This window comes from Meriones unguiculatus, chromosome 15 (assembly GCF_030254825.1).
Source record: "Meriones unguiculatus strain TT.TT164.6M chromosome 15, Bangor_MerUng_6.1, whole genome shotgun sequence".
NCBI lineage: Eukaryota > Metazoa > Chordata > Mammalia > Rodentia > Muridae > Meriones > Meriones unguiculatus.
Genome location: NC_083362.1, coordinates 46,156,022 through 46,174,374, shown reverse-complemented (window position 1 = coordinate 46,174,374; position 18,353 = coordinate 46,156,022). Strand labels below are relative to the sequence as shown.

At 45.0% G+C, this 18,353-nt stretch overlaps 1 protein-coding gene across 1 annotated transcript in view; it reads right to left on the bottom strand.

Annotated features, from left to right (window-relative positions):
• Positions 1-18,353, bottom strand: part of LOC110559600 (aldehyde oxidase 1) — a 63,486-nt gene that overhangs the window by 37,526 nt on the left and 7,607 nt on the right. The window contains exons 4-15 of the mRNA XM_060368395.1: positions 17,540-17,648; positions 16,004-16,130; positions 12,973-13,034; positions 11,894-11,983; positions 9,123-9,203; positions 7,855-7,999; positions 7,186-7,278; positions 6,205-6,356; positions 5,945-6,038; positions 4,460-4,569; positions 3,325-3,509; positions 1,457-1,619 (exon numbers count right to left, since the gene is read on the bottom strand). Coding sequence (XP_060224378.1) covers positions 1,457-1,619; positions 3,325-3,509; positions 4,460-4,569; positions 5,945-6,038; positions 6,205-6,356; positions 7,186-7,278; positions 7,855-7,999; positions 9,123-9,203; positions 11,894-11,983; positions 12,973-13,034; positions 16,004-16,130; positions 17,540-17,648 — 1,411 coding nt within the window. The remainder of the gene's footprint in view (positions 1-1,456; positions 1,620-3,324; positions 3,510-4,459; positions 4,570-5,944; positions 6,039-6,204; positions 6,357-7,185; positions 7,279-7,854; positions 8,000-9,122; positions 9,204-11,893; positions 11,984-12,972; positions 13,035-16,003; positions 16,131-17,539; positions 17,649-18,353) is intronic.

The following is an 18,353-nucleotide window of genomic DNA, read 5'->3' as shown; positions in this document are numbered from 1 at the left end:
TCCCTGACTGTCACCATCTCTATTTCTTAAGATTACGTTCCAGTCACTAGCAATTTTCCCATTTTCCAATCACTACGTCCTCGACCTTGTCTAGACAGTCAGACTTGCTTTCCTAAGTGGCTTGCGGACATATATACCAACAGAACAGAAGTCAAATAAAACAGAGAAGACAAAGCATAAAGCAGGAAGAGTCAGAGCAGTCCCCGTTACTGCAACTAGTCCTAAAGCTGCTTGGTATCTGGCCAGGCTCAGAGGAGCATACAGAGGCGGCACACCCACCATCAGCCACAGGAGGGTACCTTCTGAGAGCAGAGGAAAAGGGCCGCGTGCTACTTTGTAGGAGACGTTAAACCATACGCTTTATGATTATTTTATAACTTAAGAAATATTAATAGAAAATAAAGCTAACAACATCTATTGTTTTCAGAGAAAGGAAGCTAAATGGAGGGCGGAAGTTTTAAATCACATCCACCGACTCACCAAGAAATTGTATCATTTGCTATTCATTAGGAGTGTCTACAATTAGCTTTATTTTTTTTTCTATTTATTTAACAGTGTCTACAATTAGCTTTTGGATACCTGGTAGAAATATGTCCTATGTTTACATATGATTTCAAGCTCCTCACCTCAAAAAGTTGGTTCTTATTTATTCCCATCTATACTGAGAAGACACCTTTAAATAGATCTCCACAAGAGAGGACTTCTTGACTTCTATTTATTTACATATTAACTATTTTCAATTCTTTGAGAGCTCTGTATAATGCGTTTTGATCAAATCCACCCTCTTCCAATTCTTCCTTCCTATTTAAAGTTGCTCTGTTGATTTCTACTCAAGGCAAGGGGGTCATGGCTTCCAGTCTACTCAGGTTCACAGCAGCATAAGGCTTCCAAGGACACTAAGTCCACATTCCTTTGAACCAGAAAACGGTTTTCAGAGAACTTTTCATTGTTGTTTTCTCTAGACAACAGTCACGAAGAGGGAAAGTGGGCAAATGACTGCCCCTGCATCATCAGTCGTACTAAGTACTAGCACTTCTACCCAGCCTTCCTCTGAAGCCCCGGGGACCAAGCCTTTTCCCTACAATGACTCACTTCACAGAACTGCCGTGGCTGCCATCATCTTACGAACGAGAGAAAGACAAGAAGACCAAGCCTAAGAAGGTAAGCCTCAGTTACTAGAAGAAAACGCATTAAACTCGCTAACCAAGTTTTCTCAGCATTATCCAGACAGAGGAGAAGTCGTAATGGCTGGGTGGTGTTAAGCTTATCTCTGGGCAGGTCTGTGGCCTCCTTGCAATTCCTCCTCAGACTCACAGCCATCCACAAGACAGGCCAGTGGACACCCACCAATAGGATGTGATTTCTAGTTTTTCATCTTTCGGGTCCTCCAGTTCCTCAGCAGGGGCTGGCACCTCTGGTTTGGGGTACCACAGTTCACACAACCAGGTCCACTCACCATCCTCTTCAGACTCTGTGACACCTCCAGGTAGAACTTGAAGAGGAAGCTGATGATGAGGGTCCTCTTGAACTCCACCTTCCCACCAGGAGCTGAGCCTGGAAGAGTGACTTCATCCAAAACCAGCCTGCAGGCTGTATCCAGCATCTCTTCATTCCATGGCCTGAGAGAGGCAGAAAAAGAGACTCAGCCTGGCAGGACCCATTACCTCACAGGTTCAGCTGACAGATAGGGCAAGCGGCTGCAGCCTCTACAGGAACCTGGACAGTAGGCTCTATAGCCAGGCAACCCAAGGTCAGGTTGGTCTGCTACTCCGGGTCTCACCACATCCTCACCCGTCAGAAATCAGCAGTCGCCCACTGCCTCATCTACTCCTAGGACATTTCTGTATATTAGGTGTTGGTATAATGTTCTTTTAAAATGTATATGCCTTACACTTGTTAATTCAAATGCTGAATTCCCCACCCCCAACTCTCTGGTTTCAATCCAGATATTGCCTTGTGATACTCACTATAAGCATCCTGTCTCAACTCTTGTGTAAACAGGACACAAATAAAGCAACTAGATACAATGTTGTGCAATGGGAGGAGCCAGAGGACAGGAAAGAAGGGAGGAGCCAGAAGGCAGGTGATGGATGGGAGGAGAAGGAGGAGGAGTGCAAGGAGAGGAGAGCACGAGGAGAGCAGAGCGGGAGGAGAGAGCTTGGAGGACTTGGAGCATGAACCAGACCTAAGATTTCACAAAAAGCAAGTATAATGTGGGAAATCTAAATGTTGGGAAACTGAGGGCTTGGAGGTTTAGGAGGGAGTAAATATTGCCCAGCATTGTGTTCTAGGTTAACTAAAAACCCAGTCTCTGTGTGGTGATTTGGTTATACAGCTGTTTAAGATTAGCAGCAAGCTTTACAAGAAGATAAAACAATAGCAAATATTAATCACCGACTACAACGATTAGGTCTCACTTTAGCTCTGTTTTACTTAAATATAACACTCTCAACTACTCCACAGGGTAGGTATGACTCTCTTCTTTGACAGAGAAGGAAGCTGAAGTTCCAGGAGGGTAAACAGATGGACTGAGTTCATGCAGTTAAAAGAGACCAGTAACAAATTAAGTCTGACTCACTGAAGCAGTGGTTCTCAACCTGTGGGCATGACCCCTCTGGGTCATGAATGACCTTTTACAGGGGTCACCTGTAAAAGACCATGGGAAAGTATAGATATCTGCATTGTGATTTGTAACTATCAACTTATAGTTATGAGGTGGCAGCAGAAATAATTTTACAGTTGGGGGTCTCCACGACATGAAGAACTGAATTAAAGGGCCGCAGGATTAGGAAGGTTGAGGACCACTGCATTAAAGGCTTAGAGCACATGGGCTGAATCAATTACTTTATCTAGGATCTATTAATTTATCTAGTAAGTTCCCAAGGAAGAGTAGCTAATTAGTATCACCTATAGATAAAACAACTCAGGTAAGCAAAAGAGACAGCAACTAATTAGCACGTGGTCTATTTTTCATCAGAATAAATTATTTCCCCCACAAAAAAAAAACACACACAAATTTATACTACATGGAATGGGCATCCCACACCCCTCCATCTCCCTCTCTCATACATATGCACACATGAACACACACAGCCACACACATGCATACATGAACACAGACGCTCATGTGCTTACATATACTGTGTACACAGGTTATCTGACGCTCACTTCCGAATTTGCTTAAAGCAACACGTGGAAATGATGGTGAAATCTTGTTGGACTTCCCAGCCCCAAGCTGTGAGATCCTAAGCATTTATTCTTCTCTTCACTGAAGCTTCCCACAGGGAGGCTGCTCTGTTTCCCGGAAGCTGATGTCTTTCTTACCTTCCAATCAGTCTTTGGCAGGAGTTCGTAGCGCTGACGGTGGTTGGACCGACACCTCCATACAGAATGGATAACTCTTTAATGAGGTCACCCCCTTCTCTAAAAAGGACTCTCATTCCTGAATTAACAATCGCCAGGGCATTCTGCTGGCGCTGGGCCTGTCGAAAGGCTGACACAAACTCCCACTAGAGAAAAGAGGCACAAACGGAACTCCCCTGAGAGTCAACCACCACACCAGAAGGGGTGATCTGCGTTCAGCATATCTTCTGTTGTGTGCTCCCTAAATTCAGATGCTGGAGTTTTCAACCCCAGGACGTTAGCACTTGGGAACAAGGTGTTCAAAGCTCTAGAGTGAAAGTGATATTACTAGTCACAGCCCTAATCAAAACTACCTGGCGTCGTTTTAAGAAAAGAAACATTGATATAGACAACAAAAAGACCACGAAAAGGCAGAAGACGGGCATCTATAATCAAGGTCCAAGGCCTCAAAGGAAGCCACCGACCCTGCTGACGCTTGGATATCAGAGTTATAGTCCCAGACTTCCCAGAAAGTAAACCTCCATCATTTGAGCTACTGGGCAAGTGGTTGTTCAGGCTGATAGCCCTCCTAAACCACCACGTCCTGTGAGCGAAGTTTGATTTGCCCACTGTACAAATGAGGAGCCTTGGACTTGAGGTGATTCAGTAATTAGCTCGGGTCTTGAAATCAGAATTCAGGCTTCAGTCTACCCAACTCCTAAATCCATGCTTTCCCCTTTCAGTTCCACTGCAAATGTCTTTTCTTCTCTCTCTCTCTCTCTCTCTCTCTCTCTCTCTCTCTCTCTTTCTTTCTCTCTCTCTTTAGCTTCTTTCAAGACCCAGGATCTAGGTAGACCTGTCTCACTTAGGGAGTAAGTCTGACAGGACAAAGTGTGTATTAAAATCCATTTAAAAGTAGCTTCAGAGTTTGGTGCAGACGAGAGAAGAAGTTCTCCTAGTTCTCAGAATGACAGAGGACTGCACAGCAGGGTCGCAGTGACAACACAAGTCCCCTCTGTCACTTCCATCTCCTCTGCTAACACACTTCTCTCCTGAGGCCACTCAAGCTACAGACTGATGGGGGAACTGGGAAACAGGGAGGGAGAGCCATCCTCACCTTCCTGGAGTAGGGGATGCTTACTGAGACCAAGACTTCTTGGGGCTTAAGATCCGCATCAGGACACTTGCGAAGGAACTGCTCACTTAGAGGGATCTGCCGTTCTCCATCTGTGGAAAAGAACGACACCTTCTCTGGCATCTTCAATCTCTTGAACAAACTTCCTAAGCTTAGGAAATAATTCTGCTGGTTGTTGTGGGCTGCTGTGGTGTGTTCTTTCGCGTATTCTTGTGTGTATTCTCTGACAGCATCTTTCAATGTTTCTTCCAGCCTCGCCCTCCTCCCTCTTTTTGTCTTATCTACTTGCTTGCAGATAAAAATCACCCAGAGTTTCCTAAAGAACAGAGACCCCAGCGGTCCCCTTCCCAGTGGCACAGCTGGCTTAAGGCTTTGCTATGAGGAAGTAGATGGTAAAATCCCTTTTGTTATCTGACCAAGTCAATCCACAATCATTTCATTTTTTTTTCTAAAACCAGGAGCCCTGTTATCTACAGAGGCGAATAAAAAAATCCCATCAGTGAATTTGTGCATCACTGAATGCTATTTTATTTTGTCATTCTCCTAACCCCCAGCATCTAAAGAATTTCAGTCCTTTGGTCAGGAACGGTTTAAAGCCATGGCAAAATATGTCTTGAGGGTAAAAATCTAAAAAGCCTTTCGCGTTTGTATTCTCTCGGCAAGAGTTTTTACAAAAGCGTGTTACTTGAGGTGAAACCTTGAATTTAAATCTTCTACCTTAAGATTATTTAGTAGTTTAGATGCTCTAAGGAGTGGGATATTTCACAAAATAGATAACAGAAAGCTAGCTCATGTTTTTGAATGAAACCTCCATATATTTGCAGAGGACCAGCTGTAAGAAATTCCTAATAGGTACTAGACAGATCAGAGTAAGAAGAACCAAACTCAAAAATAGTAGTCAGGTACATAAATACAGCACAAGGTCAAATGATGATTCAGCTGAAAATGATCCATAGGCATTCCACAAAGATAAGCTACGCGCAAGCCCAAAGCATGGCACGGGAGTCGAACACCCTGGACCATGGGGGAGTCTCCAGCGAAGGAGCTCCGTGGCTCTCAGAACTTACTGTTCTTGCCAAGGATCAGCTCACATCTGGACAATAGCCAGCACAAGCCTGCCCAGCGTAGGGTAAGAAAATACCCAGCAGATGTGCCTAACCTGCTGCCAACAGGGTCCATGAGTCCCAGGATAGGTACGAATGCAGCCAAACACATTTGTAATGGCAGCAGCAGGTCTCAACGTCAAAGAGTTTGGCTCCCTGATAGAGCAAGGTCTCAGGAAGGGACAGGTGGGGAGACTGATAGGTAGTTTTCAAATGGACAGACCAACTGTTTGGCCTCAAAAAGGCAAAGGAAAATATTAATGTTACAGTGGATAATCATTTTTCAAGCTGGACTTGCTGCCTCCCCAGAGGTGAGAGGAACAAATCAAGGTTAATAACTTCTCAAGCAGAAACTGCTACTTACCTTTCGATAGTAAGTTGAGGGTACAGTTACCCACAGCCAGGAGGGGATTCAGATCTGAGTCCAGATGTCTGCTCACGATGTGGCCCCCTAAAGACTTTTAAAAATAGTTACTTTCACTTCTGTGACATAGTTACAAAGCATAAGCACTAAGATAAGGATTCAGTGGTGCTATAGAGAGCCATTCTCTCTGTGTTTTAAAGAACAGGAGTCATCAGTGACAGCCACCACGAACACCAGAGGTTACTTGTCTAAATACATACAGCCATGTTCCTGATCTGGGAGCCGGCCAGAGTTCTCAAGTGCTTTAGGAGAGCACGGTACGTCTGCGTCTTCTCTTCCGGAAGCTTTTGGACCACATCAGCCAGAACATGCTTCACCTGATCCAGGCTGAGGCCAGCCCCCAGGGTCAGCCCTGAAGTAGAGCTTTGTGTAAGTAACGCAACATGGCCACCAGTGGCCTCAAAACACGAGACCAAAGCTTCAGTCCCAGGATCTCTAATGTTGGATCCACGCTATTGTGCCTGTCGGTAATGGTGGTGTTGATGGTGATGACTGTGGTGACAAATGACCATGGTGGAGATGCTGATAGTGATGGAGGTGCTTGTGGCGATGGCAGTGATGTGTGGTAGGGTTAACGGTGGAGTTGGTGGTGGAACTCATGAAGGTCAGACTCCTTGAATACTGATTATCACACATTTTTCTGACAGCCTTAAAACATTCACCATGAGTTAAAACATAACCATGAGGTATTAGTAGGTTCACTTGATGGATGACAAAATATATTCCATTCAGTCACCTTCTCGAGATCTTAGAGATACTATATGTCACAGCCAAGAATTGGATTTCAGGAGCTTCATCCCCACACCCCATGATGGTGACTGCTGCTCCTCACTGCCATTAAACCAATCTCCTTCAAGAAAGAGCTGGACTATATAGCTGCTGTTTAACACACAGCCCTTTCCCTCTGCATGCTCTGGACGGTGCTCACTACTCTCTGTCTTCTGTTCTGCACCCACAGACTCACCCTTGAACAGTTGACAGGCTCCCTGACACTACAGATAGGAACATTTCTAACACAGTTTCTAGTAGAAACTTCAGAGACTTCATGGACTCCCTCCAGATCCTCACCATTCGGCCTGAAGAGAACCAGTGAACTGTGACCAGAAAGGACTCTTGGCTGCCTGTCTGCCAGACTAAGCAGCTGACTTGGTTCCAAGGAAACAAAGACCTGAAGAACTCACCGTCACAGGCCTGGCTTATGACACCCAGCTCTTCGATTCTGTCAGGAGAAATGATGGCGGGGTGGAAGACACCTTTAAACTTTACTTCAGGCCCTAAGGGATTGTGTGAGAGACACTAGATCAGAACAAAAGGACGCTAATGACCCTCTTAATTTTGAATTGCAATTAAAACGTCTTTGGACATATGAAAGTTGTTTCCTTTTATTGGTCTGTTTATTGCAAACCACAAGCAGAGATGGTGGCTGATTAGGGGCTCATTGGAATTGCTGTTAGCCCTAAAACGTGTGCAATATATATGGCACATTCAAATTTCGCTTGGGAGGAGATCCAGGAAGACCTACAGAGATTCGGGCAGCCACACTAGGCCTTCGTGGAAAAGGAGAAAACTCTGATACTGCTGTTTGAGTGAACACGTTACACCCACTGAGACACCACCCAGACAGGAAAGACAGAGCAGCTTCGGGATGAGAGCCAGGGTGATGCCCAGGTAGAAAGCCAGGACACTGGCACCCCTGCCAGCAAGCCAGCCTCTGCTCCAGTGCGGCACAGGGCAGGCAGCCACCGAGCACTGGGCATCTCTTGAACAACACAATGCTGAGCTTTCTGGCTATTTTCCTGACATCAGCACAAGATGTTCTCTTACAAGATGTCCCCGGGGGCGTCACATACCCACAGAGGTGTTCCCCATAACAATGGGGGCCTGGGGATACTTGAACTTGGCTTCCAGGAGTTCCTTCAGGGTCACTGGGGAAATCCATGTCATTCTGTCACCACAGAACACTCTGGTCTTCGGTGGCTGCTTCTCAGCCATTAGCTGTTGAAAAATCAACAGGGATTTGAGAGATCGGGTGACAGAATTCCCACCTATTTTAGTGAAAAGAAACACGTATCTTCTAACAACTAAAATTTGTGACCTAAAAGTAGACCTTTTCCTGGGAGTCAGAGTTCAAGGCTAAGGTCTGACGTAGTTTACACCTGGAAACTGAAGCCGCCATTGGCTCTCTGCTATCTCTCAGCGGCTCATGCTGCTGTTCACTAACACAGCAGCATGCTCAACTCTGCCAAAGCATCCTACAGAAAAACGAGCCTCAGCCTAAGCAGAAGGAGAGAGCAAGCGGATGTCGAAACACACTGATTGCAGTCTCGCCTTTTAACAGGCATCGCTGGCCGTGTTTCACAGCCCCAACTCCTCACAGGAGCTCTACCCTCTCCCACTCCCCACCCTCCTCCTCCTCGACCCCCATTTTCTGTACTTGGAAGTGCGGAAGCTAGGATAGCATGCCTATCTGCCCATAATTTTTTTTCTTTGTAATGTTTTATTAATTCCTTGAGAATGTTCTACATGGATTTCATGTACTGTTGCTGTATTTACTCCCGTTGGTCCCCTAATTCCTCCAAGATTCACCTCCCTCAACACACACATGCCCCCATCTTCATTTCCTCTTCTTTCCAAAAACCTACTGAATACAGTGGGTGCTGCCCATGCACTCATGGGGTCACCCACTGGGTCTTGTTCAACCCTTGAAAAAAAAAAAACTGACCCTCTCTCCCTCCGGCTGCCTTTGACTAGCAATAACGTGTCAGCTAGCAGTTGGGGCTCCTGAGCCGCTCAGCTCTCCATGCTGAATGTTGACTGGTTCGGTCCTGTGCAGGCAATGAGTTCGATCCTGTCACATCCAGAAGATGCTCTTTCCACCCCCTTTACTCTATGGTCCCTGAGTCTTGGGGTGGGGGAGGGGTGGGGCAGAGGTCCCACTCATGCTGAGCACTCGACACACAATTATTCCCCGCCCTTCGACAAGCTGTGAACATCTGCACTGACCACTGTCCAGTGCGCTGTCTCTGAGGGGGTCTGAGAGCTGCACCATTAGCTTTTGAAAAGGCCCCTCCCGACATTTCGCCATGAGTTCCTCTAGGCGAGCAACTGCCTTCCTTACCATTAGCTCTGGAGGAAATATCAGCTCTTGGGTTGGGTCCAGTGGCAGAAATTCCTCTTCTGAAAACAGTTCTGGGCTTGTCTTTAAAAAGAGAAAACGAGGGTTGGAGAGATGGCTTGGAGGTTAAGAGCATTATCTGTTCTTCCAGAGGTCCTGAGTTCAATTCCCAGCAACAACACGGTGGCTCACAACCATCTATACTGGGATCTGATGACCTCCTCTGGCATGCAGGTGTACACGCAGATAGGGCACTCAAACATAAAATAAGTAAATAAATCTCTTGAGAGAGAGAGAGAATGAAAGGAGTTATCACAGAGCTCTCTGCCATGATCCCTTTGTGGCACAGCCATATCCACGGGAAATGGTGAGAGTCATGAAGCCAGCACAGCTGTCTGACACAGTTACAGCAAAGCTGAGCTGATTGCTACAATTACTATCCTTCTGTCTGTAACCTTTGGGTTTTCATCTCTTCCTGTTGCATTACTGGAGACATTCTGCATTATGATTCAGCTTATGTCTTTTCCTAGAAAACTTATGTCTGAGTCTTTTTAGCAAAGTCCTAAAATCACCTTTACCTGGCCACTATTTGGAAGTCTTTCTTATGCCTTGGAGATTCCTAAGCACAGATAAGCACATAGCTAGATGATCTTCTTGGGGTATCTGCTCCTGAGTTAACCCAAACAGCATAATTGGTACAGGGTAAACAGAGACAACTGACAAGCTCTAACTGGCTAGGAGAATAGGTTACAGATTCAAGGCCTCATTTTATTATAGGCTTAAAGCTCTCTGAAAATGTAGTTTTAAGAGAGGGGGTTGTCCTAGGGGAATAAAACTCAGTATGTAAGATAGACTGACTAAAATAAACTTTTCCTACCTTACAGTATCCATGATGACACATACAGTAAAAAGTTAGGTATTAGTATTTGCTCTTCATAAATTCAGATAGTTTCTGCTTGTCTGCAGTGTTCTCAAACTATAAACACTGCCAGCCTAAAAGCAGGCTGTCATATATTAAATGTGCTTGCTTTGGGGGAGGTAGCCTTTACAGTCTTTAAATGAGAGTTATAGGGATAACAACAACAACAACAGTACTGATGATAACCTGTTCTGTTTGTGTTTTCTAATTGTAACTAAACTCATAACCCTGGACATGTAATGAAAAATCCAACACATACCCTGTACCTAGATAATTATTAGTCTGTAGCTGTTGTGTGAAACTTGTATGAAGAAGCCCCTGGCTGCTGGAGGTCAGAGCTGCTAAATTCCCCTGACCATGGCCTGACTCACTTTCTCTCCATGAGAAGGGCCCCTAGCATCTGGCTCTGAGCAGGGGTTCCCCGCCCCCCAACAGGGAGCTGTAGAGGTAAGTCTACCTGAGGTAAGAACAGGACGTCACCAAAGGGCTTCTAGAGCCCCAGGGTGAGAAATGGTGCCGGTAGAGAGAGGTGAAGAGCCAAGACCTATAGGCAAGTCTACTTGTGAAAAGGACAGGACTGCACCAAAGGCTTCATGAACCCCTTGGGTAAGAAACAGGCTAGGTAGAAAACGGTGAAAAGACAAGAACTATAAACAAGTCATGGGCCATAAGAGTCTAAAGAAAAAGGACTATATATATATATATATATATATATATATATATATATATAATACAGCATGCCTTAAAGAAAAGGGGAATCAAAGTCATGTCACGGCATGGTATGACATGGATGTGGGGAGACCCTTACTGCCTGTATGGGTGGGACAATGGCTCCTGACCACAGAAGAGCTACAAGCAGCCACAAATCCAGTTAATGAACAATTTTAAGTAGGACATAGCAAACCTTCAATAGTCCCTGGAATACTCCTCTATTGTTATTAAAAAAGAAATCAGAGAAATGGAGGCTCCTACAAATTAATCGAGAAAGATTAATAAGACTATGGAAGACATGACAACTTTTCAACATGGGCTTCCCTCTCCTTCGGCTGTTCCCAGGGATGATAATATCAGAGTCACAGATTCACAGGACTGTTTCTTTACCATTCCTGTAAGTTCTCAGGACTGTAAACGATTTGCCTTTAGTCTTCCCACTGCAAATTTAAGACAGCCATTTCATAGATATCAATGAAAAGTCCTCCCTCAGGGTATGAAAAATACCCTCTGTCAAAAATTTGTAGTTACAGCCTTACAAAAAATTAGAGATAAACACTGACAGGTTTATTTGCTTCCTTACATGAATGCTATTCCTATCTCCCACAAGGCCAGAGCCTACCTACAGGAAGTGTTGAAACAACTGATTTCTTAGTTGAGCTTAAGGTGGCTCCAGAAAACGAACAGGTACAGCCTCCATTTAATTATTTGGGACATATTCTGAGGACATAGAGACCCACCAACCTTTAGAATTAAGGCTAGATAAGCTCACAACGTCAAATAATTTTCAAACACTTTTAGAATCTCAGACATGAATCCTTTCTTTGGGCTGAGAATGTTAAGGATTCCACTAGTTATTCTGAAATCGTCAACTAATTGTGGAACACAATTACCCCACTGTGGTACAGAACGATTAGGGGCTGCTACCCCTACCCCCGCCCCATCCAGCTCTACCACGGTACCTGTTACTCTCCTTTCTCCATTCCCCAATTTCCTCTGAAGGCTGAATTTTTACACTATCAAGGGACAGTGAGAATGGGAGAGGGGACACGTCGGCACAGTCAAATTAGTCAACCCGGGCAGCAGTGATTCTTCTGAAGACTACGGCAGCTGCAACCTTAAAACAACTTTACCATTCACCGACCTCATCGCCGTCCTGAAGTTCTGCCAATCCATTTACTCCTCCATCCGAACAGCACACCCCATTTTCTTTACCTTGGCAGCAGCCAGAAGCCTAATGGGGGGGGGCACAAAAAAAAGTCGGAATTCCATGCAGGATTCTATTGTTAACTGGGTGCTGACAGTCGAAACTGCAGAACCAATACTGTAAGGTGTCATAAATGAAAAACATTTATATCTCAACATATCCAAGCCAACTCTGCTGAAAAACTAAGTTTATAAGAAATTTTGACTACTGATGATTATTTAATAAAGTTTATAAAAGATAAAAGTTTATAAAAGTTTATAAAGATAATCCTGCCATATAGCGATAAACGTTAACCATGTTAATTATTAATAGTGCCAATATTTCAAGTACCACTAACAAGAATTGGCATCTGGCTTGATCTTATCTATGAGGCATTCATTCCACAGTTCAGCTTGCAGAAATGATTGTCTGTGGCGGGGGAGGACCAGCCATGACTAAATATGTTTTAAAATGCCATAAGAGAGCCTGTTACTTTGCATGATAATTTAAAAACGAAGAAGAAGAAAGCAATAGCTTTCATAGGTTTTTATTTGCTAGTTTTCTAAATATTAATGATTGAGTAGCTATTAATTAGTATGTGCTGACTGTGCCCATGAGAAGGTCAGCCTCCACTGCCAAGCAGTCAGTGCAGCAAAAACATGGAATGGCTCACGGACAGTGGTGCCTTACTGTGACCAGTGTTACGCTGTCACTCATATACACGTATCATGTTCACAGAGGGCTACAGAGGCACCCAGGCAGGGTCCCTAACTTGGGCAAACAGATCAGGAGCAGCTTCTTGAAAGGAATGACTTCTGGCCAAGGTCCAACTGCTCGGATGCTTACAATTTCACTATCCAGGCCATGAGGTTAAGCATCCTACTTGAGAATGATACACAGAAATTGTGTGTCACTACCACAAGATAATGCTCCTGATAGAAATGACTGTTGCCATAATCATACCAGGCAACTCTTACACCGTTGCTTTGTTTTGTTTTGGGGGAAATCCATTCAACCATCTATTCCTTTCTACTTACTTTACAGAAAGTCTTGCATGCGTCAATGATGGGCCTGTATCCAGTGCAGCGGCATAGGTTTCCTGAAGAAGACAGAGCCAGGTTGGTTACTCAAGTGCCCCAAACAGAAGCATGGAATGCCAAGTGAATAACAGGATGAAGGACCCCATCTTACAGAAAAGCTTTCTTGATGTCTTAATTTTGAAGTCTTGTGTCTAAAATTTCATTTCTTACATCAGCATCTTGGGATATTTAGTCAAGAGTCTTGAAGTACAAATATAAACATCTCAGCCATCTGTACTTACTCTCTGTAAACACACTTCATACCCTCCTTCTTGTGACAGATGGTCAAATAAAACAATAATTTTAAGACAAAAACTTGGTCATTAAAATCAAGAGCTAAACTTAAAGAAACAACAGCCATTTCATTGAAATGTTAGTACCTAAAAATCCGTATTCGTCTAATCAGTACCTGGGGATCCATCCCCATAGTCAAAACCATGAGCACAGCCACCACTCTGAGTTTCCTCATGCCATTTATTTATTTAATCATTCGCCAGAGAGAAGGCATTTAACAAAAGATCTGTCCTCTCAGCAACCATTTAAATATATAACATAGTATTGGTAGCTATGGCAACCAAGTTGAATTTATTGCACTTCTTCATTTTGCATGACAAACTTTGCAACCTTTGATTGATAATTCCTCATGTTCTCCTTCTCCCACCCCAGGTAATCACTTTGTGGTCCCAATCCTATTTCCTGCTTCTACAAATTGGACTATTTCAAGTTCCTTGTGTAAGCAAGACGGTACAATGTTTGCTCTCCTAGGTCTGGCTTGTTTCACTTAGCGTAACGTGCTTTGGCTCACACATGCTGTTACAAGTGGCAAGATTCTTTTCCTTTTTTTATTTAAAGAAAGATTCCCTTCATTATTGATACTTACTGTGGCAGCTATCAGTTTTTGACAGAGGCAGTGCAAAGGAAAGAAGAAGAGAGAAACAAGAGGGAATTTTCAGTTGACAGATCAAAGTCATTCTGTAAAGAAAAGATAAGTAGTTTCTGAATTTGGGAGTTGACTAAGCACATAGCTATTTACAATAAATGGTTTGGTATACTTTCCACTCAGAGTGGTTCTGTGTTATCACTCCACCAATCTGAGGTCATATTTACTTGTGTGTGTGGCCTATGTATGTGTTCCTGTTGTGTGTACAATCATGTGAGAGCACACGTGGAGGCCAGAGGTGGACACTGGGTGTCCTGCTCAATTGCTCTCCACACCTTATTTTGAGACAGAGACTCTCGCTGAACTTGTTTATCAGTTCTGCTACGTAAGCTGGCCAGTGCATTCTGGGGATCCTCCCATGTCTGATACATCCTCCGATTCCCAGCACAGCACAGCGGCCACACACCATCACTCCCAGACTTTGAACAGGGGTGGTAGGGATCGAAAATCAGGTCCGCATGGCAGACACTTTATTGGCAGCCGTTTCCCCAGCCCCTGGGGTCTTATTTCAGAAGCAGCACATGGTCAAGTTCTCTAGTGGTCAGTTGCCTCAAATCTTTACCATTTATACATTTCCCATTCACGCCTTAAGCATCCTAAGATTTGAGAATCCTTGGTCAGTGTTCACATCACTGACAGCCACAAAGCAACAACGTGACCTCTGGGAAATCAGGCAGGACCCAGTGTAGGAGCTCTGGCATTCCTTTGTACCCGTGTTTGCTCTGAGCGTCCCTGAGGCATCTTGTTGAAGAAGAAGACGGAGCAGAGGAAAAAAAAAAGAGGCAAGAGACAAAGACAAATAAAGGCAGGGAGCGTTTCACCGGGTAGACAGAGAATCAGAGACTATTAATGCTTAAAACTTGCTCAGAAATTTACTGACGAACACACAGAGAGAGAGAGAGAAAGAGAGACTTGTATTTGGAGGAACAGCTCAGAGTGGAAAGGGGTCATTAAAATAAGTATCCCTCACAGACTTCAGTAGGACTTCAACTGTTCTCCATTGCTCAGCCACACCCCACGGATCCTTGCTACACAGTGGTGAAGGACATCTGTAACCTGACTCAGAAGCTGTTCCGGCCTACAGGCATTGATGGTAACTAAACCCAGCATGACACCTGCCACCTCTGCCTTCCTTTTGACCTGTCTCCTTTGTTTTACCCTAGAGTGACATTCCTGACCGGCTCTGCATGCTGGCATGCAATCCTTTACAGCCTGCAAGTCCTCCCACACTGCCCTATAACTCTCAAGAACAGTGGAGCCCTGCAGACAGATTGTCGGGCGTGAGCATGCCCAATAAAGGAGCAACCATCCCGAGACAGAATCCCAGGGTCACAGGCTTGATAGATAAACCGCCTGTGACACTGATGGAGATCTCCCCTGAGCAGCAGCCACTTCCTCGGCAGCACAGGGAGGCAACACTGAGGTCCAGCTGTGCAATCCCCCTTTCTCTTGCTTTTGCCCTGGGCCCTCGCTTTAAAGCCAGTGTTCCGGAAGACAGTCATGAGATATTCAATCTCCGTTCTTTTCCTAGTATAATCCTGTTGAAAATGGAACTCCTTTTCCACTTTTCATCATCACTTTTTCCACCTTATCTCCAGGATGAGGGTCGGGACCAGAGTCAGGCCTCTCGCCTAGGACTCCACAAATACTTCACTCAAACAACAGGAAAGAGTGGTAACGATGCAGCACTCCGACACAACACGTCTTTTCCAGGGTGGATGAGTAGCCCGGCTTTCTGATGCTTGTAAGAAAGAAGTGAACTACATGGAGAGCGAGGAAGTGCCTTACGGACTCCCTCAGCCAAACACCACGTGTAGCTCTGGTTTGCAGGTCGACTTCAAGAAATCAAGTTTATGCCGGCAGAATAATTTATAATCAATTCTTCTCTAAATCTCTGCTTCTCCATCTATGAAAGGGAGATCTAATGGCAATTGTCTTATAACTAGTTCAGACTAATTTCCAAATAGCATTTAATTTATCATGTGACATATCGTAGGAGTCCAGTTATTACCGTCATCGTCATCACTTAAAAAGTAAAAACATTCTTACCACTGAGGGCATCGGTGAGCTGGTCTAAGGTGGGCTCTGGGTGGTTCCTGAGCAGTGCATACATGGACATCACCATCCCGGGTGTGCAGAAGCCACACTGCGTGCCGTGACACTTGGCAATCCTCTCCTGGAAGCACGGAGAGGTTAGAGACGCAGACCTTGTGCTCTGTGCCAGGCCTAAAATCTCAGAGCAACTTCCCAAAAACGTTCTTGTGCTCACTGAATTTGGAGAGGCACCCCCCCCCCCAAGCCCTTGTCCCGGGTGGCTTCCTCTGGCCAGTCTGACTGCTCTGGTTCTGAGTCTTTGAATGGTCAGGGAGCTTGCCAGCTCACCACCCCAGCAGCACCCTGGGTCCACCGACTTAAGAGTGTGAGGGCTGTGGCGACACTGCGTCTTTTAAGGAACCCTCCAGGTGCAGTGAGGGTATGAGCCGCTGCAGTAGAGGAGTCGTTGGAAGAAATGACCAAATTATATTCGAGTTGAAAAAGTGGAAGAGTGACATACTTGGGCATGAAAACATACAACACACACAAACACACATTTAGTATTCCACGAATGCTTTGATCTTCCCACAGCTGTGTTAATGCCCGAGCATGCAGGACTTTACAAAGCACCAGAACCCAGAATCCGATCGAGATAGAAATGCTGCCTTCACTTTTTCCATCCCCACCTTTTTCTCTTCGGAGTCTGACTTCCAGAGAACTGCGTCCTGGCGGCTGTCTCCCAGCAGCCTTGAGACCAATGAGAGCGCAGCACCAGTTGAAAATGAAAAGGACCCCTTTGCCTGTGTGAGGTCAAGTTGCACAGGGCGTCCAGGCAGCACCCTCTTTTTTTTTTTTTTTTTTTTTTTTTTTTAGCTTAATGGGTTTCAGAACATTAAACCCAAGATTTTTATCACATCTACAGAATGTGAAGTTTGCCTATTTTCTACGTGGCTCCTGTCTTGTCCCTCTCCTACCCACTCCTCAGAGATGGCCCTCAATGACTAGATCAAGACAAGGGCCAACGGCATGTTGGGGGGGGGGATCACGTCCACTGTGTAAGGGGTCTGGGTCTGAGCAACAGCCCTCAGAAAGGTGTTGCTCTAAGAAAAGCCGCAGAGTCTAAAGACGCAGCCTGGCCTCCCACAAATCCAAGCTCAGCACATCTTTTTAAGCGCGGGATGGAGGAGGGAGGGATGATATTTTCAAATCAGCCTTTAAATCGATTTTTTTCCACTTTCCAACAACAACAAAGCAAAAATTGTATACGGCAAAGCACATGGCTGGTATTTCCTTCTGGGTTTGATACAAGATGGATGGACGGTTCCCTCTAACTTGGGACACAGAAGAAACAGAGCTGGTCACGTCAGCATTTCCCTAAGAAGGCAGTCTTCTAGTCTTCCAAAGCATCTTCCCACGAAGCCAGGTGCTCTATGCCCTGGCGTCCCAGCTTCACTCTCAGCTCCAGGTGGGTTTTAACTGTTACCGGTGACCAAACATCCCGACCCAGACTTTGTAACTCCAGGTTCCCCTGGGGAAGCAGTGCACCCTCACCTGAATGGGATGGAGTCTGGTCCTGGTGCTGCCTATGCCTTCTACTGTAGTGACAGCTGTGCCATACAGAGAACAGATGGGGGTCAGACAGGCATTCACCGGATGATGCCTTCAGAAAGGAAAAGAGAAGCACGAGTTACAGATTGCATCATCACGTTGGTGGGAAAGAGGAGTAGGCACCCCCCCCCCCCGGACTCCTCCAGGAGGCAGGTCAGGAGTGATGTCCCAGGCTCTGGATTTCATCCTCAGCACATCTCCATTTGCAGAAACAGAATCAGAGAACCAGAGTGATTTATTCAGGGTCACAGCTGGAGCGGCAGCGGCAGAATTAAAATTAGATCTCAGAGTTCCGATTTCTGAACAGCTTCAACCGACTTAATTATTTTCCTTTCAAATCAGGGCTGAAACTCTCTAATTGCATGGAACTGGCCATGAACCTTAAGCTGCTTCCATCTTGCAGGGGCCAAGGCTGGTTGGGCAATAAAGCGAGTTTGATATTGCTCCTCAAAAGAAGAAACAGTGTCAGGAAAAGAGCTATTCCAACCCACCGGACCACTGATAAAAATGCCCAATTCAAAACAACACTTAAAATCTTCTCATTTACTAAACACAACTAAGCATGAGCAATGGATACAAGAGCAAAATGTTCAAAGCCTATAATAATTGGAAGAGATTTGAACTAAACAATGAGAAACATCATTTTATCAAATAAAATCATAAACATTTTCAAAAATTATAATGTCCATTATTAACATAGGAATTGGCAAATGACACTCCTACCACTCATAATGAGTGAAAATACACTCTCTCGGAG